The sequence below is a fragment of the Esox lucius genome, chromosome 22 (genome assembly GCF_011004845.1).
Source record: "Esox lucius isolate fEsoLuc1 chromosome 22, fEsoLuc1.pri, whole genome shotgun sequence".
Lineage (NCBI taxonomy): Eukaryota > Metazoa > Chordata > Actinopteri > Esociformes > Esocidae > Esox > Esox lucius.
In genome coordinates, this window is record NC_047590.1 from 22,440,711 (window position 1) to 22,468,198 (window position 27,488).

The following is a 27,488-nucleotide window of genomic DNA, read 5'->3' on the forward strand; positions in this document are numbered from 1 at the left end:
ATAGATAAAGTTGCAGAGACAAGTGCTCTGCTCAGTTGTTTATTAATGTTTTAGGGTTGTCCATGTTTCCTTGAAGCTAAACTTATGCAGAGGAAAAAGAGATGAAACAATCATTAGAAAGTTATACTGTGAAAAAAAGTCAGATAACAGTACAATACTTGTTTAATTCTTTAACTAATGTTCTCATATTTGTGAAAAATATTTGAAGGTGTAAAGCAGCTGTTTCCTTGAAAAAGAGATGCTACTGTCATTAGTGCAATACATTTTATTTTAATCTTTATTTTTTATTTTGTTTTATATATGTTTTTGTTAGATTTTATTATTCATTTCAATGTTTGGATATTTATGAATACAAATTCTTAAAGAAAATAGATTCTGATACTGTCCTGTTATTTACTGTTCTAATAAATCTTCACTGTGAAGCAAAACTTAGGCTACTGTTTTTGCACTGAATTGGAAATATTTTTCAAAAATACAATGAATTACAAGGCTGTAGAGAACAGTGCGCCTATTGCAGACTTATATTCTGAGGTTTTAATTACATTATTTTAATATAGTCAGTAGTGAACTAAAGTGGGCCGGTCTAAGGCATGAAACTCCAGGGCTGAAAATTAGTCCCAATCCGGCCCTGCATCGCAGTTTGTTGTATATGGGGCTGTGTAGCTGCTGGCCAGTCAGGGTGCCCATGCTGATCCGTCCACTGCCGAAAGCGCCTACAATGGGCACATGAGCATGAGAACTGGACCACGGAGCAATGGAAGAAGGTGGCCTGTTCTGATGAATCCCGTTTTCTTTTACATCACGTGAATGGCCGGGTGATTGTGCGTTTCTTACCTGAAAAACACATGGCACCAGGATGCACTATGGGAAGAAGGCAAGCTGGTGGAGGCAGTGTGATGCTATGGGCAATGTTCTGCTGGGAAACCTTGGGTCCTGCCATTCATGTGGATGTTAATTTGACACATACCACCTAACTAAGCATTGTTGCAGACCATGTGCACCCTTTCATGGCAACGGTATTCCCTGAAGGCATTGGACTCTTTCAGCAGGATAATGCGACCTGCCACAAAGCAAAAATAGTTCAGGAATGGTTTGAGGAACACAAGTTCAAGGTGTTGACTTGGCCTCCAAATTACCCAGATCTCAATCCAATCGAGCATCTGTGGGATGTGCTGGACAAACAAGTCTGATCCATGGAGGCCCATCCTCGCAAATTAAAGGACTTTAAGGATCTGCTGCAAACATCTTGGTACCACATACCACAGCACACTTTCACAGGTCTATTGGAGTACATGCCTCAATTGGTCAGGGCTATTTTAGGGGCAAAAGGGGAACCTATACAATATTAGGCAGGTGGTCATAATGTTATGACTGATCAGTGTATACCACATCCCTAGATAGCTAAACTGATGTTACCAGTGTAATTAGAACAATAAAATGTTGAGTGCTGCGTGTCAACTGGTGGTCTAATATGCAATAGAATTATCAGCCAATCATCATTTAGAATGCAAACAGGGTTAATTTTGCTATTAGTGCCTAAGAAGCGCCCTTAACTGTGGTACATTGGCTCTATACCATACCCAGTCTGGCCTAAGTCTAGCTTAGTTTATAAAGCCATTAGATATATGCAGTGTCATAGAAGCAAATGAAAACAACATGGTCAAGTATGCAATCTAAAAAAAAAAGAATTCAGAAAAAATGTATGTTAAAAAGAACTGTGATGGGTCAGTTTACAGAATCTCCATTAGAAACACTCTTTTACAGCTGGTGTCAGTTCATTTGTACTGCTCTGAGTACAGTAAAAAATATGAAATAATAAACAATTAATATTTTCTGTGCCATAAAAGATATAACAAGCGTTGGCAGAAATCCTGCATTCCAATCAAGTAATTTACCCTTTTGGTCAAACACAAAAGTCAGGTATTATGGTCTTATCACCTTTATTTTAATAATCACCATTAAAAAACAAACAAGCCAAAATCATCACAAGACAAACTAGAATCAGGTTACCACAATCACATCTCTTCCTGTATACAGACACTGTAATATTAGTGGGAATATAGTCTGAGGGAGTATACCAATAGTAACATGTCGCAATAGTTTTTTTTTTACACCATAGCAAGTAATTTCCACAATATCTTATCAATAAACTTTCTTTTTGGGCTAGTTTGCTGTACCTGCACCAGACAGACAGCTGTTCTTCATAGCTTATTCTCCATAAATAAAAATGTTTTCAGAACTTCTATTTTCATGACTGACCCCAATTTTTTTTTTCAAGGTTCTGTCCCAAGTCCTAAATAATAAGGATTTCAGATATCAAATAGGAAAAAAGTTATTTCTCTCCCTTTGGTAGATGGGCTACAATATTTGTCTTCTCTCCGTCTCCTCAGTACAACAGCAGTGTCACTGTCATCATTAAGGCAGGCAGGCGGCTGTGGGAACCCTTGTGCCCTAACTGTGGCATGCGGATGCATGAACCACTTTCTTGGGCAGGGCCAATGTCCCTACTTAGGAGTCGTGATAGAAGTGCATGGCTCCAAGCAGGGCCTGGTTGTAACACTGCTCCACGCGCACTGAGCTGCTGTGCTCCTCGGCCAGGTCCTCGGCCGTGTCGCCAAAGCCGTGGTAGTGTCCGTAGTGCAGGCTGTCTCCTGGGTCACTTGTCATGGCCTCCCAGGAAGGCCGGTGGGACACGCAGCTGCTGGGGCTTCCTGTCAGGTGGAGTGAGCCGCACATCTCATGGGCCAAGCGCTGCTGAATCTCCTCTGGCTCCTGATTGACAAGCAGTGGCGACGACTGCCCATTCTCAGTGGAAGGCGCTAAGGCCGGCAGTCCCCACGGTGAGAAGCCATTTGATTGAATGGCAGCGTTGGCCTCATTTAGGCGCGGCAGCATGCTACAGTGACTTTTGGTGGAGATGGCGCCATTCTGTGGCCCAGTGTTGCCGTTCATCTGACCCATGGTGGCTTTAGGGTCATCTGCCATTAAAAACAAGACATGGTTGGTCATATTTGATTTTGGATGGAACATGAAAGGAGACATGGCAGTCAACGGAGCACATTTGGCAGGTTCATGAACAGGATTTTAGAGTAAGGCTCCCAATATGTTTGCAAACACATCCCCGCCTGATTCCAATAACACGTTTACCATTTTATGTCTGCTCACACTGAGGCATCATTCTTTCAATATTTATTTTCCTAAAACAGCTGCATTTGCCTTTTTGTTTATAGAATGAATAAGGACAAACAGATTCTAGTGGAGAACAGAATAAGTTTGTTACATTTTTAGGCTATGGGGCAGTGATCAAGTCAATCTTCTCTATGGCCACTAGAGGGTGATGGCACAAGGATTAAAACCAATCCACACATTTGATCATAAGAATTTGACCCAAAAAATTGACCAGACAGGTGATTTCAATGTAATTAAATGCTTAGGCAATGTCAACACATGCTGGTCATCAAATAGATTACTTAAAGTGTATTCCTAGGTGTAGACATTGTCTTCTGCTGTGCCTTTTAAACACACATGCACACATGACAATCTACCAAAAATACATACCCCAAGCCAAGCTAGATTGGTACATAACATGTTGAATAATTTAATGGATACACTGTAAAAAAAAAAAAAACATTGAATTAAACTTTCAGAATCAGAAAAATACTACACGTGCTATAAACATTTGTAATTTGTTCTGAAAAGTACAGTTGAAATAGATATTGTCTCAGATTTATCAGCACCATACCATATATGTGAAACGGAGAAGCAGTTATTGGCCAAGCATTGATAAATACAGTGGCACAGCACAAATGCTTAATTAAATGGCCTATTATGATAGAGAAATGGGTAACAATTCAATCCATATTGTTATATTGAACATTTCCAAAGGGCCAAATTAACAGTACAAACAAGTTAATTATTCATTGCTTCCCTTGTGAATTTAAAATCATAGTCACAGGTGTAAGAAGCCTTCCTATTCTTACTTAAACACAGGACAAACATGGACCATCTTGTATCTGGTGATTCATTTACTTTTGTCCAAACACTGTAATGAAAGAAGGGAATATGTAGAGCTGCAAACTTCAAAGTGATCAAATGACACCATGTCTTTTGTTTATTTTAAATCTGGAATGTCACTCAATGCCACTTATGCCATGCAATCAGTCAAAAATTACTTTCATAAATGCCTTCTTTAAAGAAAACCTTAATCTACTGAAGACATTTATTAAGACTTAACAGTTTTTGTCCAGGTAGGACTTTTGCCATTGGGTTTATCCCCAATGATAAATGGCGTTCAGACATGTTGGTATAGTTGTATTATATGTACAGGATTTGACAGTGACATAACCAAGGCTGGAACAGATTGGCCAGTTTGTTACAGTTAATATACACAAGTACCATGTTGTGGAGGGGAGTCAAGGGGAATCATTCAAATATTAAGGAGACATGCTCATGAGCATTTATAAACAGGCGGATTGGGAAAATGTATTAAATAATTCCATGCATAAAATATGCATGTCTGGATTTGTGTGCATTCATATATCTTGAACATGAACGTGCCAGAAATGCAGGTGTATGATGAACTGCTCTGAGAAAGGTAGAGACAGAGAAAAGAACATTGACATTACAAGAAGCTTAATACATTTCTTAACCTTTGAACATTTTGAATAGATGCCTTCATCTTGACAATATGTTAAAGTCTACCCTGTGACAACTAAGCTTATATTCACACATTACTTCAGAGCTTGTAAATGCCTTTTTTCCCCCCTTTTGGCCACTACAAATAAGCATAGGAGTTAGTACAGCGGCATGGGATCTGCATTGATGCCACCGTAGTGATATTCAGCTCTTTGGGAGCTGTGGAGGGGCTCTCCTTAGACTCCCAGCCCCGCTGGGCTCTGGTGCCCATGGGCCCGCAAATTACGGGCCCAGTCCCACCTGAGACGGCATCCAGGGCTGCGGAGTCCATGTGCATGCTTTCCAGCTCATTCTCACAGCCTGGCTGCATCCAAGCAGGCAAGTCAACACCTGAGGGATGATGGACAGGGAGCTGCATTACTAAAGAATCTAGAACAGATTCATAACAGAGTCATAACTGATTATTTTGGAAATGCCATGTGGGAAAACTGAAACCTGTACATTTGAACATTTCACAGGCGGTGCAACAAACTAAAAAGGCCCTTACCTTCTGTTCTGGCCTTCTTAATGTGATTGGGCTCTGTGCCTTCCAATAGCCGCTTTCTATTGGCCAGCCCATTGAGTAGACTCCGGCTTTGACTGAGGGAGTGGGTGCCATTTAACACACTGTTGGTATGGAAACCGTTGAGCTGGTTGAGGTGGTTTTGCGCATTGGAGAGCAGCTGGGCACACTCTTGGAAGCCCTGTGTGTGAGCCAGGTCTGCTGCCGTCAGACCATTAGCGTTCCTTAAGCTGCACAGTGAGAGAGGGCCGAAGTTAGCAGTGGCTGCATGCTAAAGCAAGCACAAGATAATTCACACTGTTCTATGCAGTCTGCTCTACTTCTGATATCATCTTACATATCATCTCCCCCACTGACTATCACACTTAAACTGACCCAAATATATTCTGAAAGAACAAAAAAAATCAAGAGGAAGAAATGTAGAGGCCAACTGCAGTAAGAGATGATTAACGTTCATATACTGGTGGCATAAAACATAATCAGGGTGTTATAATTTGGTGTTTGATTAGTTCAGTAGAGTACTAAGTCAAGTATGTTTGTAGTTCAGGTTAGACAATAGAGTCCCAAAATGTAAAAACATGGTGAAACCTTGAGTTGAAATAACTATGTTAATTTTGTATCATGGTTCGATAAGCAGAGTGCAACGAAACAGAATGGTTTGGCCTGGATGCCCATGAGGAAGGCTTGCTGCAATCTTCAATTCTCCCGAATCCATTCATTTCTTTATCATATCAAGGAATTCTGCATCCATATCTTCTGGATTACAAAGTAATCCCTTCACTCCAAGTCACACCATGAAGACAGACTATTTTAGTGGTCTGGAAGAATTCAATGATTTGGCATCTCTGCTTTGAAAACTTCTCAAGCAGATGATTGCTGTAGTTAGATCACTCATGAACTTTAAGAACTTGAAGAATTAAGGTAAATCGTGAGAATATCCTTATAAGCAGAGTCTTCAAAATATAATGCAATGCCACGTCCTGTTGGTGCTAGGTGACTGAACTACCAGCTAAAGTTTCAAAATCCTCTTGTGGATGACAGAAGATAATTTGCTGAGTGGGATTCATCAAGAAAGTGAAAACATTTCTCCCTTCAATACAGGCATTAAGGAGAAGCAAAGATTTTAAAGCTTCTTAGATATGGACAGGAGTATGTTCAAGTAGGTATGAATTGTCAGTATAAATAAGTATGAACATGCCTGAATTTGAATTGGTATAAAAGCCATGATCCCAAAAGATATTTCAGGCACTGATTAGGCTTAGAATTTTTATAAGCTAAAAAGACTTGATGGGGGCAACATATAGCCAAGTGGTTAAAGCGTTTGGCCAGTAACTGTAAGGTTGATTGTACAACTCCTTGAGTCCCAAAAGGCAAGGTGAAGTTAAGGAACTGTAGCATGTATTCCTGAATCCTGAATGGATCATGTGCAAGAAATGGACTGTGTTGGCAATTCTAACTGTTTGAAAGAGATTTTGCAAATACCTGCACAAATGATCAGATTTGGGTTGCCTGTATATGAACAGCCTGAGAATTGTCACATTAGAAATGTAGCATGCTCACCTTCAACTTTGACCATCTCTTACTGTAGTGTGCACTAATCCTGGTCTGAATTCATAAATGAACAAAGCCCTTGAAGAGATTTCCTGTTCTACACTTCCTGGAATGGTTAAGCAGGCTTCACAAAAATATTAATATGAGAAACCATTTAATAAAGTGCATGTTACTTCTTAAATACCTGATATCCTTTGTCTTTTAGTTCAATTCCAAACAATTCTTGCAGTTATGAAGTCCAGCCTTTTGTCCTTTAATTTCTGTAAACTGTGCATCCAATAACTAATGTGAGTAGCCCAAAACATTTTCAGCATTTGTATTTCAATTAGATTAGAGTCAAACTGCATTTTAACCGTTTGACTCTAATCTAAGTGAACCGTTCACTGTTGTTTATTGATGGTAGAAGTTGCCATATATTTAATTTATAGAAATGTGTAGATATGCATTGGGACTATGTAGTCACATGGTTTGGAAAGGACTACAGTTTAAGAACTGAGGATCATGACTTCACTGACTACCTTGAAAATGGGTTGATCAAATAATGGTTGATGTATGAAACATTATAATCATATTCTGTTCATGAAAAATTTCAGTGCAAATAATACTATGTTTATACTATATATATATATATATATATTTCTTTTTTTCTGCTTATTATTTTTAGCGAAGTAAAAAAAAAAATAATAATGGATATGAAATGGAAAAAAAGCACAAACCTGTCTAAACTGAACCTAGTACCACCAACCTCACTCTGTATAAACGAAGAAAACATCCTGCCATAAAATGGTCCTTTTGAGACGGATATGGAGGGTGATTATTTTATTATTATACCTTTATTTCAACAAGAAAACACAGACTGAGGCCAACATCTCTACAGCTGGGCCCTGCATATACATGTTTACGTATTTCAGGTGCAAAGATTAAGAAATTACACAAAATAGACAAAACAAAACGATCACAGATAGCACAAACACTTGCATTACCTGAAGCAATTACAAGAAATACAGGTGTTTTTGCCAGAACATTCATGAATGAAGAACAACTCCTTTCGAGCCTTTGGAGGCCCTAAAGGCATATCATTTCACAATTTTCTAGAAGACGCCTCACAAAGGAAGAACAGATTAGTTCCATTGGAGGCCTTGGGTGACTCACAAGCTGCTGCTCTAAGGAAGACCATGGAGCTCCTAAGATGAGGGCCGATGCCAGATGTAAAGACACTCAAGCTGACAAGCATTGTTGCTGCTGGGACACCCAAACAAAGCAAGGATAAGAGGTAAAACAATAGCCTGACAGCTAGGAAGACGAAGCCAAGAGAAGGTTCCAATTTAAGAAAGAAACTCAGCACAATTGTGAATGATAATCCAGAGCAAGAACAAAGGGTTGAGTCTGACCCTGTGAACTGTTTTAACATCTTGAAGAAGAGGGGCTTACAGCAGGAAGCACAACCTCCATTTCTGCCAGAGAGGATGCAAGAGCAAATCGCAGTTTCAAGATCTAAACAGTTCCCCCAGGCCTTACACTTAGCAATGGTGAGAGGTGGGGGGGCAGCTTCCCGGAGTCGCCTTTTCGTTGTTGACATTGTGACTGATGTTTTGCAAGTGGAGAACCTGTGAGGCATCTGTTTCTGAAAAACCTAAAACATAACTTTTCCGTAATCAGGGGAAAGCAAGGATGCCCATGTCAGACTTGAGCCCATGCAAAAATGTGACTCGCCTAACAAGGGTGGATGTGCTCAGACGGCGATTGTAGTTCCACAGGCTGGGACGGATAAGGGCAGCACACAGGCATGCCACAAGCCTAAGATACACCAGGCGCAATTCATGATGTTGTTTGGAGCAACGTAGACACTGCAACTTTCCCGAAGGTAAGCAACAACCAAACAAGAACAACCCCAAGTTTAAATGATATTGTTCTAAATCTGAAGGCAAATAGAATTACCTAGGCTCATGTCTTGATTTACAGCAGCTCTCAAGGGAAAGACCAAGGATGTGGATCTTAAGGCTACTGCTGGAGGTCTAGGTAGAAAAACTCCCAGACCTCCAGGATCAAAAATTATTAAACCCAGCAAAGAGTTACACCTTACTGCTACAGGAAATTATACTTTAAAAGCACAACAGTGTTCAAATGGTCAGCTGTGACAAAGCAGAGACAGGGTCCCCCACATACACTGACCAACCTAACCGACAAAGACCAGTATTGAGAGAGGTAATCAAGAGTTGTCCTGCATTGTCATAAATTAGATATAAAGATAAACACAGTATGCCAATCTTTGTGGCTGCAATGAATGTTCCATTATTCTCACTGCTGCTGCTTACTGCCTTGTGTTGGATGGTGATCCAGATGTATTAAGTATTCCAGCTGTATCAAGACGGACTCTTGCCATCCATACCCAGGTTGGGTTGACTGTGCAGGGTGGCAAGTCTGAGACTGTATGAAAATATAAACGTCACATGATTTATACAAAACCAGTGGGCCTTGAATCTCATTCTAAAAGATCATTGTGGATTCACTCCAAAGATACATTTATGCAACACCGCTACACATCCTCCAAGAGCCTACCACTATATTCTGATCCACAAGCAGTGAAGGCACTGTGCATCTGTTGTCAAAGAACCCAAGATGGGCAGAAATTGACAATCAGTATATTTAAAAGCTGGAGACCTTAGGGTATGTCACAAAAGTCATTCCCGATGAGGAAGGGACACTGGAATCATGATACCTACAACATCTGAGCGCAACACTGGGAAATATTTACAGGAGCATTTGAACAGTAACCTATAACAGCCATGTTCTGAATGAATGCCTTCTTTCAGCACCAACATTTGGCTCGTGATGGTCCTCTGGTTTAGAAACCACCACCCTCCAGATATTTGCTCAGTTCCACTATGATGGCAATACCAATGTTCAGTAGTCGGTTGTGGATTCAGTCCTTATTAACATCTGTTTTAAAAGTATTACCCTTACAGAACATTCAAGGTCAGAAATTCAAGACCAGTAACATACCCACTGTTGGGGGATACCTTTCTCCTGAAGTGAAGTCAGTTGTGAGCTGTGACTCTCCAAAACTCATATCAATCAAATGGAGCTTTCTGACTTTAACCTGATTACAATTCCAAGACGCTACATGCCACCAAGTGCAGACAACCTGACGTGGAGCACGAATAGCACATACATTATCTCACAAAAGTGAGTACACCCCTCACATTTTTGCAAATATTTGATTATATCTTTTCATGTGACAATACTTAAGAAATGACACTTTGCTACAATGTAAATTAGTGATTGTACAGCTTGTACAACACACAGCCACTAATGTCTGAACTACTGGCAACAAAACTTTGTAAACCCCTAAGTGAAAATTTCCAAATTGGGCCCAATTAGCCATTTTCCCTCCCTGGTGTCATGTGACTCGTAGTGTTACAAGGTCTCAGGTGTGAATGGGGAGCAGGTATGTTAAGTTTGGTCACTGGAAGTTCAACATGGCACCTCATGGCAAAGAACTCTCTGAGGATCTGAAAAAAATAATTGTTGCTCTACATAAAGATGGCCTAGACTATAAGAAGATTGTCAAGACTCTGAAACTGAGCTGCAGCACGGTGGCCAAGACCACACAGCGGTTTAACAGGACAGGTTCCACTCAGAACAAAGAAGTTGAGTGCACGTGCTCAGCGTCATATACAGAGGTTGTTTTTGGGAAATATGAACATATGAGTGCACATATGAGTGCTGCCAGCATTGCTGCAGAGGTTGAAGGGTCAGTCTGTCAGTGCTCAGACCATACGCCGCACACTGCATCAAATGGGTCTGCGTGGCTGTCATCCCAGAAGTTAGCCTCTTCTAAAGATGATGCACAAGAAAGCCTGCAAACAGTTTGCTGAAGACAAGCAGACTAAGGACATGGATTACTGAAACCATGTCCTGTGGTCTGATGGGACCAATATAAACTTAATTGGTTGAGATGGTGTCAACCGTGTTTGGCGGCAACCAGGTGAGGAGTACAAAGACAAGTGTCTCTTGCCTACAGTCAAGCATGGTGGTGGGAGTGTCAGGGTCTGGGGCTGCACGAGTGCTGCCGGTACTGGAGAGCTACTTTTCATTGAGGGAACCATGAATGCCAACATGTACTGTGACATACTGAAGCAGAGCATGATCCCTCCCTTCGGAGACTGGGCCGCAGGGCAGTATTCCAACATGATAACGACCCCAAACACACCACCAAGACGACCACTGCCTTGCTAAAGATGATGGTGATGGACTAGCCAAGCATGTCCTAAACCCTATTGAGCATCTATGGGGCATCCTCAAATGGAAGGTGGAGGAGCGCAAGGTCCAAGAGGGTTAAGGCAGTGCAAGGAAATAATGGTGGCCACACAAAATATTGACACTTAGGGCCCAATTTTGACATTTTCACATAGGGGTGTACTCACTTTTGTTGCCAGTGGTTTAGACATTAATGGCTGTGTGTTGTGTTATTTTGAGGGGACAGCAAATTTACACTGTTATACAAGCTGTACACTCCTTTACTATCTTACATTGTAGCAAAGTGTCATTTCTTCAGTACTGTCACATCAAATATTTACAAAAATGTGAGGGGTGTACTCACTTTTGTGAGATACTGTAGTAAACTGATTAATGCAAGCCCAGTGGGCCACTGGGTCATACCCAGGAGTTTCGAACATCTTCAGTTTGAGTAAAACACATTATATACAACCTTACCACAACAAATGCAAGTCAATCTGTATAAGTATTTGCTAAAGGACTAGAATGTAAAAAAGAAATACAGACCAGGGCTATTCAAGTCCAGTCCAAGGGACTGTCCTCTAAGGACTTCATTTGTCCCTGATTAGGGGAGTATCAAAACCAGCAAAGGTTTGGCCCACCAGGACCCTGAGTTGAACAGCTCTGACATGAAAAATGTATAAAGTTTGGACACATCTACTCAATCAAGGGTTTTTACTATTTTTCACATTGTAGAATAATGCTAAATACATCATAACTGAGTTAAACAGATCAAAATACATTTCATATTGTAGATTTTTCAAAGTAGCCACCTCCCTTTGCCTTGATGACAGCTTTGGACACTCTTTGCATTCTCTCAACCAGCTTCATGAGTAAGTCACTTGGAATGCATATACAGAAGACCATCATTGTCTGTACTATAGTAGTCCATATTATGGCAACAGCTCAAATAAGCAAAGAGAACAACATTTTTAAACATGAAGGTAAGTCAATTAAATCAACTACCTTGACAGTTTCTTTAAATGCAGTCACAAAAAACATCAAGTGCTATGATGAAACTGGCTATCATGAGGACTGCCAAAGGAAAACGACTGCAGGGGATAATTTTCTTAGATGTACCAGCCTTAGAAATTGGCAATTAACTGCACCTTATAACGCAGCCCAAATAAATGCTTCACAGATTTCAAGTAACAGACACATGAACTGTTCAGAGGAGACTGCAAGAATCCTTTATGGTCGAACTACTGCAAAGAACCACTACTTAAGGACACCAATTAAGAGACATCCTTGGGCCAAGAAAGACAAGAAACAGACATTAGACCGGTGGAAATTTGTTGTACAGTCCGATGAGTCCAAATTTGAGATATTTGGTTACAACCATTGCGTGCGTGTCCAAACTGTTAACTGACACTGTAAATGAAAAATCAAATGAGTTTCAAATGGAATCCAAATCAAATTCTGTTAAAGTTATAACTGATACACTTTAACACTGTTTGACTGTGTTTAGTTAATAACAAATGTAGTTGAGTCATCGTAATTCAAGTTAGTCGAGTCCGAAGTTCCCTGTGCTTGAGTCCAAGTCTTGAAAACAAATATCAAGTCACGAGATGAGTCACAAGTCTCTACAACCAAAGTTTGAGTTCTGGATTTCAAGTCCTGGTCATTGTGCTCAAGGCTAAATCGCTGGGTCTATAATTACAATTGTTCACACTTTCTAATAGTGTAATGGCAAGAGGAATTTAGTCAATAAATTGCTCACTATATATTTCCCTTTATTTTTCGTGCAAACAAATGCTGACATACAGGCTTCTGGCAGTGGTTAAGTTACTTTACCAGAGGATTTAATTTATTTTGCTAAACTAAAATGTAATATGCCCAACAGCATATCTATTTAGCAACTGAAAATGTCTGTTCAGCAGAAAAAAAGTATACGTAAATACAACCCAGCCTGGTCATGTTATAGAACTGTCCACACACTGTTTAAAATCCTACAATGCATAGGCAGTTTTTCACCTAGCCACCAATAAGACTCGAGTCCTAGATCTCAGTTCTACCACACTGACTAATAATCACCACAATGAAAGCTAATTCGGTCTCATTAAAGACGGTATGCAACATTATTTTGACACTCCTGCATGAAGATTTTCAGATATAATTTTAATTACACGATAAAATAAGTGTACGTAATAAAAAATTGTGTTCACAGCATTTTATGAATGGTGCAACATTACTTAGCGAAATGTCTTGTTGTCTGCTTCAAATGGCTATGCCACTGTTTTCAACTGCAGTACAGTACCTGAAAACTGATAACATATTTGTCTAGAGAATTACAAGTAAAATGATCTGACCTACGCACAAAAAAGATGGTTTTCCTCTGTCTGTGAACCTCGCAACCTGCTCGCAAGGTTGCAAATGCAACAAAATTGGTTTCCTCTTTATTTGATGATCCTAGGTGGATTTATAGCACTGAACATTAAAATGTTCTAAATAATGTCATAGAATATAAACATTACAACTTTCTCTTGGTGAATCACTGCACTTAATGGTGAATTTTTTATAAATATGCAGACCAAGACCATCATTTGTCTATAGTTATGAGCGGTGAAATATTTGTTTTTACTTTATATAAAATGTTTACCATAGCTACTGTATAAATAAAAAGCATTGTAATAATTTTATACATAAAATACAAAAATTAGGTGCAGCCTACCCAGTTAAAGAGTCAGGCTATAAAATGTTTAATTGCTAGCAGGGATTTTGACTAAAGTTAGCCAGTTAGTAAAAGTAGTTAGCTAGCTACATGCTACATAAGCTGACATCTATGTTGTGTAGTGAGCTAGCAAGCTAATGTCATGATAAGCAAGCTAGGAATGAAGCTAACATTTCTGGAGGCAGAGAAAACGCATTTCAAGCTAGGCCAAAAAGACCAACCAAACTTCCAGTGCCAACGGAAACATAGTTTCAGTGGATAGAACATTACCTCAAGTGGGAACATGATACTGCCATGATACTGCTTCTGCTAATATAGTAAATGTATGGAACATTAAAATACCAGCAACACTCAAATGCACAGGACTGCTATTTATAGCAAGTAATATCAATGTCAAAGAGATTAGAGTCTAAATAGCCTTAAACAAATTTGGTTGCATCACCAACTTGTGCAATATACGTGGAAGTTCACATGGAACACTGTTACCACTGAATGAACTGGGAGAGCTGATGAAAAAACAGAAAATTCACCTGTGCTGAAATGTTTTTATCCAAACTGTGTGCAACCCTTGTTAAATTCAGTATCCTTCAGAAGTAAAAAGTTGGATATTGGACCATGTCATGAATAATAACCCCCCAGGCATTTAAATATTCTTGACATTGTAGAGTCAGACTGGGCAAAAACTACAGAAGTGGTGTGTTGCTTGTGCACATAATTTCATTACCCGATCTTCTGAAGTACAACAAATCCTGTCCGTATAGGGCTTTAGGCAAAGTCAGTGGCCAATGACGATAGAAATAGAGCTAAAATGTGTGGATCATTTTGGTGCGTACTGATGGTTTGACAAGATGCTACCCTTGTTTTAGTTCGCTGGTCAATGGTCCTAGCAATAGGCCCTACACGACTTATGTGACATTAACTTTGTAATTACAAATAGATTGATCATTTATGAATTCAGACAAATAAAATATAGGAAAAACTGATATCTTATTCCCCATATCTTTTGTAACAAACTTAAACAATGTATACTAAACTAAGCAGCAAAATGCAAAATAGATACATATACATACATAGTACATAATCATAAATTAACAGATTTATTTTCAAATACATCTATTCCCCCAGTATTTCTCAGCTATCCCCTACTTAAAAATGAAATGTTTTCAAAAATGATCCAATGGAAATAACAAATAAACTGTCTATACATTTTTATTCTAGAGTCACCCAAGGGACAGTCTCTCTCAATACCAGGCAACCTGCCTAACACCCAAACCCAACCAGTGTAAAGCAAAGCCGGTCTCAAATGGAAGTTTGTGATTAGTGGAATGGGGAATGTTGTAACTAACTTTCTCTGTGTGGAATGAATAGGCCTAGTGCTGTTGGCCTTAAACTGCTAACATCCACCTTTAAAACCCTAACAGCAGCAAACAGTATTTGCTTTTAATAGAGTGAGTCTGTATATAATATTGGAAAATGAACTAGGGCCTGGTGCATTTAGCCTCAAATTGTAAGCCAGTGGCTACTCTGGTAACACTTTAGCATAATTTATCAAATTTAAAAGTGCTTTTCGAGCACTGGTTCCTGTAGAAAAATGTAATTTTTATTGTAATCATTTATACCCTGTTAAGACAGTACAAATTAAGCCTAATTTTCATCTGGCATTGAGAGTAAGACTTGTAACAAGTTTTAAATGTGATGACAAAATGTAATAGGAGTTTAATAGGGTTCTAAACATTCACATATAGCTAGAAATAACAAAAGATCTTGTTTTAGGAAACATTTCATTTTTTTTGTTTTTTGGGGGTTTTTTTCATCCTGAAATGCTTTGCTTCTAATGTCATAAAAAACATTACACACTTTTTTTTAACCTGGCTTTCTCCTCACCCTGAAATATGACTAAATGCATACTAATGATTTAATGGGACAGTAGTCTGCACTATTTTCTGGTTTGTAAAATCCAAGGTACAATTTTCCCTAGTAATCAGATCTGATTTTGGCCAAATGGATAAGAATAAATGCATTAAAATAGACAATGAACAGACAAATAATCGAGTTGAATGGGAAATCCCATCATATACTATATATTACTATGCATTTAACCCTAGCCAAAAGCCAAAATTCAGATACACACACATATATAGCTTTTTAAAAAACAATGGGCCCAGACATTGGCCAATAATCTTATGGTTATTTAGCATGTATCTGATTAACAGTTAGGTATAAGCAAAGCATGCAGGTCTAGACATGACTATCATGACTGCTCTCCTAGCATAAAAACCAATCACTGCAAGAAATACCTCGACAGATTGCCAGTGTGTAGAAACCAAGCGATAGTGACAACACTCAATGCCACAACTGTAAGATGTTCGCTGACGCACTTGTGGCAGATTCTGCAGTGCCTATTTGGAATGCTCCCCCTTTCTGGGATTACTTGAGAAATTCAAGCTCAAATTCAATAGCTGCAAAACATCGAAATGTGTAGGGGATTTGTTTTGTGACAGTACAATTTCTTTTGCATTCAATTCTTAGAGATGGCCATTTAGGAAATTATTTCAATACATATCTAAACCATATACATATATATTGCAACATGTAAAACAGTAAATCAATCCTACACATACATGGAGACATTAAGGAATTATTATAATCCTGTGATTAATAAGCAACCTACAAACTGTTACTGGGAAACTGCTGTCCTAAGATATCTATTTCTATTTAAATCCCTTGACTAAATGTTGCACCAAATTCTGGAAACTGAAAGCTCATGAATTATACATTTTTATAAAGCAGTCACTGTGTATGTATAAATTAAAAACTATGCTTTTGATTTCTCTTGAATCATCTTTAAATTAATTAGTAATTATTTCATTTCTGAAAGTGAAAGGTTTAGTATAAATCGGGTAATAGTGATGCTTGAAGCATTAATACATTGAGAAATTACAAAATAAAACAACTGCTCCTTGTCCAGGAGAATCAGATGGTAGAAAACAAAAAGACAAAAGTAAAAACTGTTGATAAAACACATTTTCTGGTGACCCTTTGGTCACTGGTCCAACGCTCCATCCACGCCAGGCTACCTGCCGCCTGGTGATCAAGGCATTGGCATGTATACAAGTTGATCTCTGAAGAGTACATGCAAGAATATGGAATAATGTAGAGACCTGAGGAGAAGTTGGCATCAGTGTGAAAGGCATACCAAAGAATCCAAGAGACAACCTATTTTCATCCTAAGACATATCTAAGACAAAGTTTCCAAACCGCTGGTAACCTTTGCTCAGCTTAGCCTGTGTCCCAGTAGCGCCGTCTGTGAATCCCTAATAGACACAGGTGTCAAATGAGTTCCACAGAGAGTTGAGTGTCTGCAGGTTTTTGCTTTTACCTTGTACTTCATTGATTAATTAGGTCAATAATTAGTTAGGCTCTACCTTCACCTGGTTTGAAAGGAAAAATCTAAACAAACATACCATAGGACCTCCGCTGAACTGGTTTAACACCTGTGCCCAAAAGCATCTTTGGGAATTAAGTCAAACCCAAAACACATTCAGATTGTATTCTTTGTACACCCTTCACGTTTGACATTCTGAAAGTAGTCTTCAAAACTTTAAATGATAAGATAAGAGCGTTGCAGTCTGTATGACATATGTCTGTGTCATATGAATGTCCATTTTAGCAAGCTACAAGCATGATTTGCTTAAGAGGTATGTACAGAAACAATGTAAATAACATATGGTCTGAAGTTTGATAAAAAGGAAAGCCCCTATTTCATTAGCCTGAAAGCTTCAGGGATGGCTCAGGCTGGTATCCAAGATTGTGGGTTGAAATTGATACAGCATTCTTCCAAGTAATGTTTCCTTGCTAGACAGGAATTTGCTTTGCAGGGCAGATGAAAATAAGCCAGTTGTTTCCAAGTTCCAAGTCATTGCAGAAATTGACCATATTTTAATTAATCCAATGTGGTATAATTCTGAGCAAAGCTTGTCTTCAGAACATTTTCAAGTCTCAGGTTTTCAAATGTTTAAGTTAATGAAAACACACAAAAGTATCAATATAAATTAGCGAGTTCAAAAACTCAAGGTGGGACTAAACACAAATATGGATAGAAAGTTATTTTCCAGGTATGGTTGAGACAGTTATAATTTACAACCCCTTTACGATAAAAGTAGGGGAGGCTGCGTAACATGTAAATAAAAACAGAACGCAATGATCTGCAAATTGTTTGAACCCTATTTTTTTAAGAAAATAATACAAAGACAACATATCAAATGTTGAAATTCACATTATTGTTTCTTGAAAAATGTATTCACACTTTGAATTTGATGCAAGCTGCACGTTTCAAAAACATTGGGACAGAGGCAACAAAAGACTGGAAAAGTTGTGTAACGCAAAAAATCTAAACCTGGTGGAATATCACACAAATAATTAGGTCAATTGGCAAGAGGTCAGTAACATGATTGGGTATAAAAAGAGCATCCCAGGGAGGATGAGTCTTTCATCCCAGAGAGGATGAGAAAAATGGGGAGCTGTGAAAGATTGCATAGACAATGTTTTGGGGGATCTCATCATCTGCGGGTACATAATATCATTAAAAGATTCAGAGAATCCAGAGAAATCTCTGTATGCAAGATATAAACAAGATCCAGAAACGCTGACGCCTTCTCTGGGCCCAAGCTCATTTAAGATGGACTGAGGCTTAGTGGAAATCTAACATGTGGTCTGACGAATAAATGTGCAATTATTTTTGGGAATCATTGATGCCGCGTCCTCCGGCCTAAATAGAAGAGGGACCATCCGGCTTCTTATCAGCGCACAATTCAAAAGCCAGCATCCGTGGTTGTATGGGGGTGCATTAGTGCACATGGCATGGGTGACTTACACATCTGTGAAGGCACCATTAATGCTGAACAACATATACAGGTTTTGGAGCATCATATGCTTCAGGGAAAGCCTTGTTTATTTCAGCAAGACAATGCCAAACCACATTCTGCATGTATTACAACAGCATGGCTCCGTAGTAAAAGGGTGCCTGCAGTCCAGAGTAATGTTAAAAGAGGTGATGCAACAGTGGTAAACATGCCCCTGTCCCAATTTTTTTTAAACATGTTGCTGGCATCAAATTCAAAATGGGCTTGTATTTTTCCAAAAACAATACCATTTCTTAGTTTCAATATTTGATGTTGTCTTTGTACTATTCTTTATTAAACATAGGCGTAAATGATTTTGACATCATTGCATTCTCTTATTATTATTTTACACACTGTCCCAACTTTTTTGGAAGTGGTCTATTTGGATTACTTAATGTAAGGACTGTTGAATATGTTCAGTATGATATAATTCAAAAAGTAGATTCAACATGTGGTTTTGTCCAAAGTTAAAAATAACAAATTTGAGAGTCCAAAAAGATGAAGAAATATCTTTGGTCTTCAGTCTACTTCTGGGGACACAGAATGTCAAATGAAATAAACATCTGTCCCCAAGCAATTTCTAGGCTTTGAATGTGAAGAAGTATTGTGTAACACAAGGAAAATTATTTAATGATGGCTATGGGCAGGAACTTAATTTGGGTGATTCAAGAGAAATCAAAAGTTGCGGTCTTTCATAAGACACTACAGTTGTAATTAATGTGGGGTAAGGAAGGATACACAAGATATCATTTTAAAACCTCAACTCTTATTGTGCCAAAGTTGGAGTCAATATCATCTCTGAAGTAAAAACATTCTGTTGGTCATGGAAGCTGCAGTTTATCCAGTGACTTTGATCAGTTGGCTTATAAAACTCTCTAAAGACTAGAGGCTTTGATTAAAATTTGTACAGATCCATGCAACGGAAATTAAATGTGGTTTTGCCTGACTTGAAATCTACGAGAATGTTAAGTACTTATCTCTCTATGTAATTGCTATATTGTAAATTGCTAGATGAGGTATTTCACACTGATTTAAAGCAGGGTTTCCCCAACCTCTCCTCAGGCTTCCACAGATGTTTCACATTTTGATTTTAACCATAAACTGGCACATCTGATTAAAAGTTACCTAGTCACCAAACATTTTATTCATTGAATAAAGTGTGACAGTTTAATTTAAGAAAAATTGCTGATGAGTCCTGGGGAGTGATTTGGGAAACCTTGGGGATATATCACCTAAACTACAAAATGGCATATGGTTTTCCTTAACCTGGTAAGCAGCCTAAGGAACTAAGACAAATAATGACAGCAATTCATGCTTACTTTAGTTTTCCTGGAAATATCTCCAAATGCTAATGATTTATCACGTGCAATTAATGTGACCAATATTAGCATTTACCATGCTTCATATCTCAACGTATGGACTGATTAAAAATGTATTGTTGCTCTGGATAGTGTCGGCTAAGTTACTAAAATGTAAACTGGAAATGATTTGAGCAAAATGCATGAAAATGTGAATATACGTCCAAGGACATGGATAGTACAGCAAAGCATGTCATGTCTTGTACATAGACTACTAAATGAGGTAAGGAATTGATATGTAATTGTGTTATATGTTTCAGATATTAAACCTTTAAAGTTAAATAAAACTGACACATTAAGAGTCGATGTAAGCCTATGAGAAACAGTATTGATTAGTATTGACATTTTTGTGATTCCTTCCTTTTCATGTTAACTGTTATTGTATTAATGGTGAGAGGATATACGAGTGTCTGATTCTGTAATATACTTGAGTGACTGCAAAATAAAAGTCTACAATACATGAGCTTCCCTTGCTTTATTACAATCACTACACGTTTTACCTAAACATTGCACACACAAGGAATAAAATAATAGATCTTGATAGCTGTAAAAGCAAGGCATTAAAAAAAAAAACATAAGCAATACATAACGCCCTTAAATATACAAATGCAGACTCCTAAGACTTTAAAATAATGACTTTCTAGTATACCAAACACTAACAATTTTCATTGATGAAGGAAACATTGACCAAATGCACATTTTATCATTTTAAATCGTAACTTTGTGAAAAACTCCTAGTAAAAATATCTATGAATGTGGCAGAACATAACCATTTAAAGTGAAATAATGATTGTGACTAAAAGCTGTGAAACCCTGGCCACAAAGTGCAGTCAAATCAATTAAGCGGCAGACTATAATTGTTATCAAGCTGACAGAATTAATTGTATACAACCATAAATGGTTGAGTCTATGCTTATGTTGCGCTAGCATGGATGGGGAGAAATACCGATTGTGTAGACCAAAAAGAAATGTGCATTTGACCCACGTCTTGCTATCAAATACTAAACAGTCAGTCTTTTTGGAAAATGAATATTACATTAAAGAGACATGTTACCCAAAAAAAATTTTTATTAGTCTAATGATAATGCAATCCTGAATAAGTATGCATTTCAGAAGTCAAATTTGCAAGAGTAATTGTGCAGATAGCTACATCTCACATTTTGAGGCATTATTTCAAATATTTCCCCTCTGTATTTAACTGCTCCCTTGAAAATAGTCATGGACACTTTTTGGGGATTGCACTCTCAGTGGATTTATGATCACAATGCTAAAACAGTTGTTGGGTAAAATATCAATTTAAATTCAACTAATTTTAACATTGCTCAGCAATAATATAATACCTATGACACATCAACAGAAGCATTGTAAAACAGCCACCACAACAGCAGGCTTATTGAAGAGGAACTCCACCAAGAACAATCTCAAAAAGCTGTGTAACATACCAACTGGGACAGAAACAGACCTAGAATAAAACCAAAATTATGTGGGGTATTTTTTGGTTGCAGAACGAAATTGGGACAGATTTTGATAAAAAAAGTCTTCATGTAACAACGGTATGCTATTCTTGAGTCCAGAAACGGCACATTTTAAGTGATCAAAAAATATGAATACATTGTAGGAGTACACATTTTATATACAAGCCTAAAATATATTTAATATTATGTTTTAATTAATTATGTTTGTGCACCTAAGTCTCTGCAACTGTAACTATTATTGTTGAGGGAAACAGACTTGCAGCATAAAACTATGCTGCTTTAAACAAGCCTAGCTTCTCAGGTGTGATTCTTTTGCATGTTGTAAAGCATGTCTGGAAGGTAACAGTGAGGTTAACTGAGGCTTACGTTACTGTAAAGTGTTGGTATAGTTTGGCCTTAAGTTGGAGAGGGTGGTTGGGGTAGCAGTTTTAAATTCAAGGCCATCATTAAGAGTGGATGAATTGGAAGGCATATGGTAACGACAGAGTGAACCAAGAGGGATTGTATTCCATGTTAAATCAACCTGAGAAAAATAGTGTAAATAAATGACACAGAAGCAAATTACATTCTCATCAACCTCTATATGGAAAGGAGCTTTGACAGAAGGCATCTTATGTGTACTAAGAGGATTTGGATAGGCTTATGGCCCAACCAAACAGCCAAATCCTCATAAAAAAAAAACATTTGGTGATGAAGCACTCCAGACAAATCAGCCTCTTCATGGCTTTTGTTCCAAATGACAGATGTAGTTCATAAAATATATTTGTTTAAGCATGTATGGTGTTAGGAAACACCAAAACATACATTTTTAACTACACAATCGAGCACAAATGTGGTGGCACATGAACTACAAGCAATATAGGGGGGGCTAAATTCACTAAAGTACATTTTCTCTTACAGAAGTGGCCAAATACAGCGATGAGGCCATCTGGTGGAGTTCCTCTTTAACAACAATAATGGTGTTGCCGTGGTAACAAACATTTTGCTATAGCTAGTAGTTAGGTGTAAATGGGCACAGTGCAGTAGTGGACTTACTCCGGTTTAGCACCCTGTATCAACAGGGCATTGACACACTCCATACTACCAGCCCGTGCGGCCTTGTGGATAGGGGTCTCACCTACATAGTCCTGAAATAAGAGAAAAAATAACTCACTATACAAAGTGATCGAGACCACTGTAGCCAGAACATTCTGCCCAACATACACTGGATCAAGACATTCAAGAATTAATGTTACATTGACAGTGATTTTTGGACACTGGCCCATTATTTAATAATTGAAACCATTTACTACAACAGCCAGGGCAGGCTTGCCCATCAAGCAAGATTAAGAGGCCGACTAGGGCAGCAGATTGGCATGGGCGTATTGGTCAGCTAAAATAACCAAGACGCACCGCTATAAACACAAACATCTAACGTCCTCTTCCACAAAACTGAAAATACCTCTTCCAGTGTGGCAAAAATAAATAGTAATAACTCTGGTGATCACTGATAGTACCCAGTTATATTCAATTGCACAAATGTAGCTTATATCCGAAATTATTTTGGTTCCATACTCAATTAAAAAATAAAACCACTACAAATGCAACTGTTTTGGTCCTAGTCTGGAACCCAGCTCCTCATCTAGACGGTTTACTTTAACATAAACAATACTGCAGATCTGTCATGAAACAAAGGAATGCAGAATATAATGAGCAGCATTAGTTCCAGTACAATGAACAAATAACAAGCCTTTCCAATTTAGGAGTGGGTATATTTGGCCCTCAAACGTAATGATTTGAGAAAGGTGGATGTGTTTTCTACCAATGGAGACAACAGGCCATTGGTTATGCCACTGACCTCTTCAACTTCTCACCCTGTCTACTGGAGCCCTCTGAGAACTGACACACTGACGCTCTTGCCAGCAGATCCTCCCTTCGGCTAATGTGCTGTTGTGCTGCGCACAGTCAGAATGTAGGTCAGGCGGCAGAATTTTACTGTCAGTAAACAGATTCAAGGGAGGTGTTTGATGTGTGGTGATACTCCCTCTGTTGTTCAGCGACGTCACAATATCCCTTTAAATCGCCCCCTTACCCTCTCCATTATAGAGGAACAGTGCTGAACTTGCCTGATAATTCCCACAGTCCATCAAATTAATTTAGAACCAAGTGTCCCTTGCTGGATGTCAACAGTTACATCACCTTTGAGTAGCAATTTTAACCAACTGTACATTGATTGGCATAAAACATTGCAACCTCTAATCATGACAGCGGTAACATTCGAAGGATGAGGACAGAACGTGCGAGGACTTATACCATGGTGACCTCCTAATCTGATTTTCTGAGCAGAGCTTCCCTGGCCACTTCCTCTATGTTCATTTAGAACTGTAGTCAAAGAGACCAGGCAGCCCAATATGAACCTTGGGAGTGACGTGGCAGCCTGGCTGCCGGCCTGCCAATTAGCTTTGTCGTGACTCTGAGGCCAGGCATGTGCCAGTCTCCAAGATTAGGCAAACAGTCTAATGTGACAAAGACATAGCCACACACACACACACACGCACACACGCACACACAGGCACACAGGCACACACCACACTATAAAACATGAACTAAAGCCAAATACACTCAACAAAATTATAAACGCAAACATTTTTGTTTTTGCCCCCATTTACTGTGAGCTGAACTCAAAGATCCAAGACTCTCTATGTACACAAAAGGCCTATTTCTCTCAAATACTGTTCACAAATCTGTCTAAATCTGTGTTAGTGAGCACTTCTTGCCGAGATCATCCATCCACCACACAGGTGTGGCATATCAAGCATGATCATTGCCACAATAAAAGGCCACCCTTGGGTTGCTTTCACATTATAATTTGGCTCACTGTCCACCTGTAAAGTGAAGTGCCATCCAATCAACTTCGCTGAATGTGAGCAAACATTAACTGTAACTCTAATATATTTTTGCAAACAGGCAAAATAACAACTTAACATCAATTGTGTCCAATTATTTCCGGACCAAACTATATATTTTAAAGGAACAAGCCTAATGTATGCAAATTTCAAACAATCCAGCTCTGTCCCATTCTGTAATTTGCGCTATAAGCATTGTCCAAATTCATGAATGGAAACGGTTCGTGCCCCGATCACAAAAAAAAAAACCAACATTAATTTTTGAACTCCTAAGGGGTATGAGGGCATACATGACCACACTTTTTTTGTACTGGCCTCACATGGGAATCAAATTCACAACCCTGCTGTCACAAGGGTGACATTATACCAACTACACTACACAGAGCCAGAAGAAAATGCTGAAAGAAATATGCCTGCAAATATTGCAGCTCATGTAGCCTCTTGTCTTTACCAGCAATGGGTGCCAATGCCATGTAACCAGAAAGGAAAACCATGTAACCTGTAAAATGTTTAGGATGTTCTACTTGGACCCACCTGTCTGTTAATGTCTGCCCCAGCCTGTAGCAGCCACAGCACACACTCCGGGTGGCCTCCAAAAGCCGCGATGTGTGCAGGCGTTTGGGCAAACCTTGTTGTCATGGTGTTTACCTCACAGCCCGCCTGCATTAGGCGCACAACACACTCCAACTGCAGAGAAACATGGATTCAAAAAGACCAATCACAAAGCAGTGCCACTGAGAGGAGAGCTCCTGTTGGTTTACTTTAGTTCATGATTGACAAAACGTGCACACAGTTGTTCAGAAAAATAAAAAAGTCAGAATATCACTATCACTACACAGACCAGGTCACAGCAAGGAATAGATGGTTTGAGGTAAGGATCACTAACAAGGCTACACTAACCACAAAGTAGCTTAATTACCAAACAAAACTCCTAAGCCCATATGCGTCTCCCTGAATAAATAAATAAATATGATTATAAATACTTTAACTGGATTCATGTTCTGACTAGTTTCTAAGTGGGAAGAGTGGGCACACCCAGTATCCAGCCTAAGCTATTTTGGCGGGAGACTAATGCTTCCCTGGAAAACAAAGACATTAACCAAGCCATATCAAATAATGTTGTCTTTAAGAACCTGCAACTTAATGGCTCAGCCTCAAAGACCAGAGATGATTCATAGATGAAATTGTAATAAACTTGAAAACAGGTAAAGCAGGGGTTGGTCAAGTGCAGTAGATAATGAAGTGTGACTTGACTGAAATTTCCTCTAAAGTCAACTTTCTTTGATAGATAAAAATGGGAATTACACTAATAAATCCTCCTTCTCTGCCTTGTTCATTCTCCCATTTTACAACATCTGTGGAACTTTCTCCAGACAAAACCCTAGGGATACTTGCCAATGTCAATACACACCGTCACTAGTTACCGTCATCAACATCCATGCAGCTACAGACATTACTCCGCAGAAGATGCAGTTTTCCCCATTATTTTTTAAACATGACTTTGTAATAGCATGTCCAGGAACCATCCTGCTATTCATCCCAGGGATCAGAAAAGCAGTCAACATTTGGCTTTTTGACACCTCCCCAAAGTAGTTTAGTAACTATCATAAATCTGACATGTAAGAATACTTTTTGCTTGTTGTGCATCCAAGAGTAATATCTGTGCCAAGGCAATCTCATACAATAAAGACTTCAACTATAAAGGATTGGCTTATCACTTGAAAGGGAACAAGATAGAGAAAGCATAACATGCTAAGATTACATTTTTATGTCACACCCAACTTATCCACATCTTTGCAACTGTGGAGCAAATGAGAGCAAAGTTGCACACAATGCAAAAGTGTTGTCTGTAAAACTTGTTTATGGAACATTGCATCAGGAATCCGGGATCCCTAGGCCTGCTCAAATAACACAATGTTCAAGTATTTTAGTCTTAGGCAATACGTCTTAGCGTTTGTCAAATACGATATAATTTTGTTCTAGAAACGGGCTTAATGGATGTATAAAGTAAACAATAAATACAATTGTTCGAGTGTATACCATACCTTTCAACTGTTTTTGGCGGGATGTTTGTTATTGGCTAATATACAGCCAATAGAAAACCACGAAGCATGGTTACTGAAACTTGTAAAAATACAAGGCTACTGTAGTTAAGCTACTTTGCCTAACATTCGTTCTATGGCACAACTTAAATACTGACCATAACAGTAGAACATTAGCCTACGGATAGTAAATAAACAAGCGACTAGCTTTGACGATAGGTCCTGGCTTTACGTTATACTGTAGGTACGTAACATTTTAACATACACAATGATGTACCTTCATATGCTCGCGCGTGTGAAACACGGAAGATTTTTGGGTAAAATATTTAATTTCACGACGAAATGATGTACAAAAACCTGGCAGTAGTAAATGTTAGTTATTGCTATATACTTATATGGAACATTCTCATGACATCATACGTGTTCTGACAAATTATGGAAGTGCAGTTTTAATATAAATGTAGCAAACTACACATATTATAAAGTTATCTAGACCAATTCAGTGTATTTACAGTAATACCTTATAGCTATAAAAGTCACATATCGTATGCAGGGAGCCAATGTTAGTTTCATAAAATATCAGTTCATTTGAGCATTATCACAAGAAAATAGATTCCTACTAAATACGTTACTGGATTTATTAGATACCAATTTATTTTAGACTACTGGCTACCTTCCCAAAATGAGCTGCCCAATGAATGGGTGTCCATCCATAGAAGGAGTCTTCCGCGATGAGGTCTGCATGGCTTATGGTGCACTGAAGAAGAGAACACAAAGCAACTACGTCTCCATCTCTGCACGCCCGGTGAAGAGGGAAACGACTATTCAGCACCTCGTCATTGGAAAATCCCGACTCAATGCCAACGGACATGTTTTGTTACGATGTGTTGAGCTAAAAAAATATTAGCCGTATAAAATTGGCTATGACCACCGACCGCAACTCCCTGTATAGGACTCTTCGTACTCCTCCGTGAAGCGTTTACCGTACTGGAACGTGCACAAACCGTATACAAAGGGAAGGAAGACAGAGACAGTACTGAAATCGAGACTGACCACTAGAAACACGCCCCATTGTTCTTTTTATCCTAGTTCTAGTCTACTTTTTGCCCCGTGACCCAGAGCGAGACATC

At 38.7% G+C, this 27,488-nt stretch overlaps 1 protein-coding gene across 1 annotated transcript; it reads right to left on the reverse strand.

Annotated features, from left to right (window-relative positions):
- Positions 1-1,923: 1,923 nt before the first annotated feature.
- ankrd10a (ankyrin repeat domain 10a) lies at positions 1,924-27,485 on the reverse strand. The gene is made up of 6 exons (XM_010866810.4): positions 27,032-27,485; positions 24,851-25,003; positions 22,467-22,558; positions 5,183-5,427; positions 4,936-5,025; positions 1,924-2,978 (listed from the first exon to the last, which is right to left on the reverse strand). The coding sequence occupies exons 1-6, from the start codon at positions 27,227-27,229 to the stop codon at positions 2,509-2,511; spliced, it is 1,248 nt and encodes a 415-aa protein (XP_010865112.1). The 5' UTR covers positions 27,230-27,485; the 3' UTR covers positions 1,924-2,508.
- Positions 27,486-27,488: the final 3 nt, after the last annotated feature.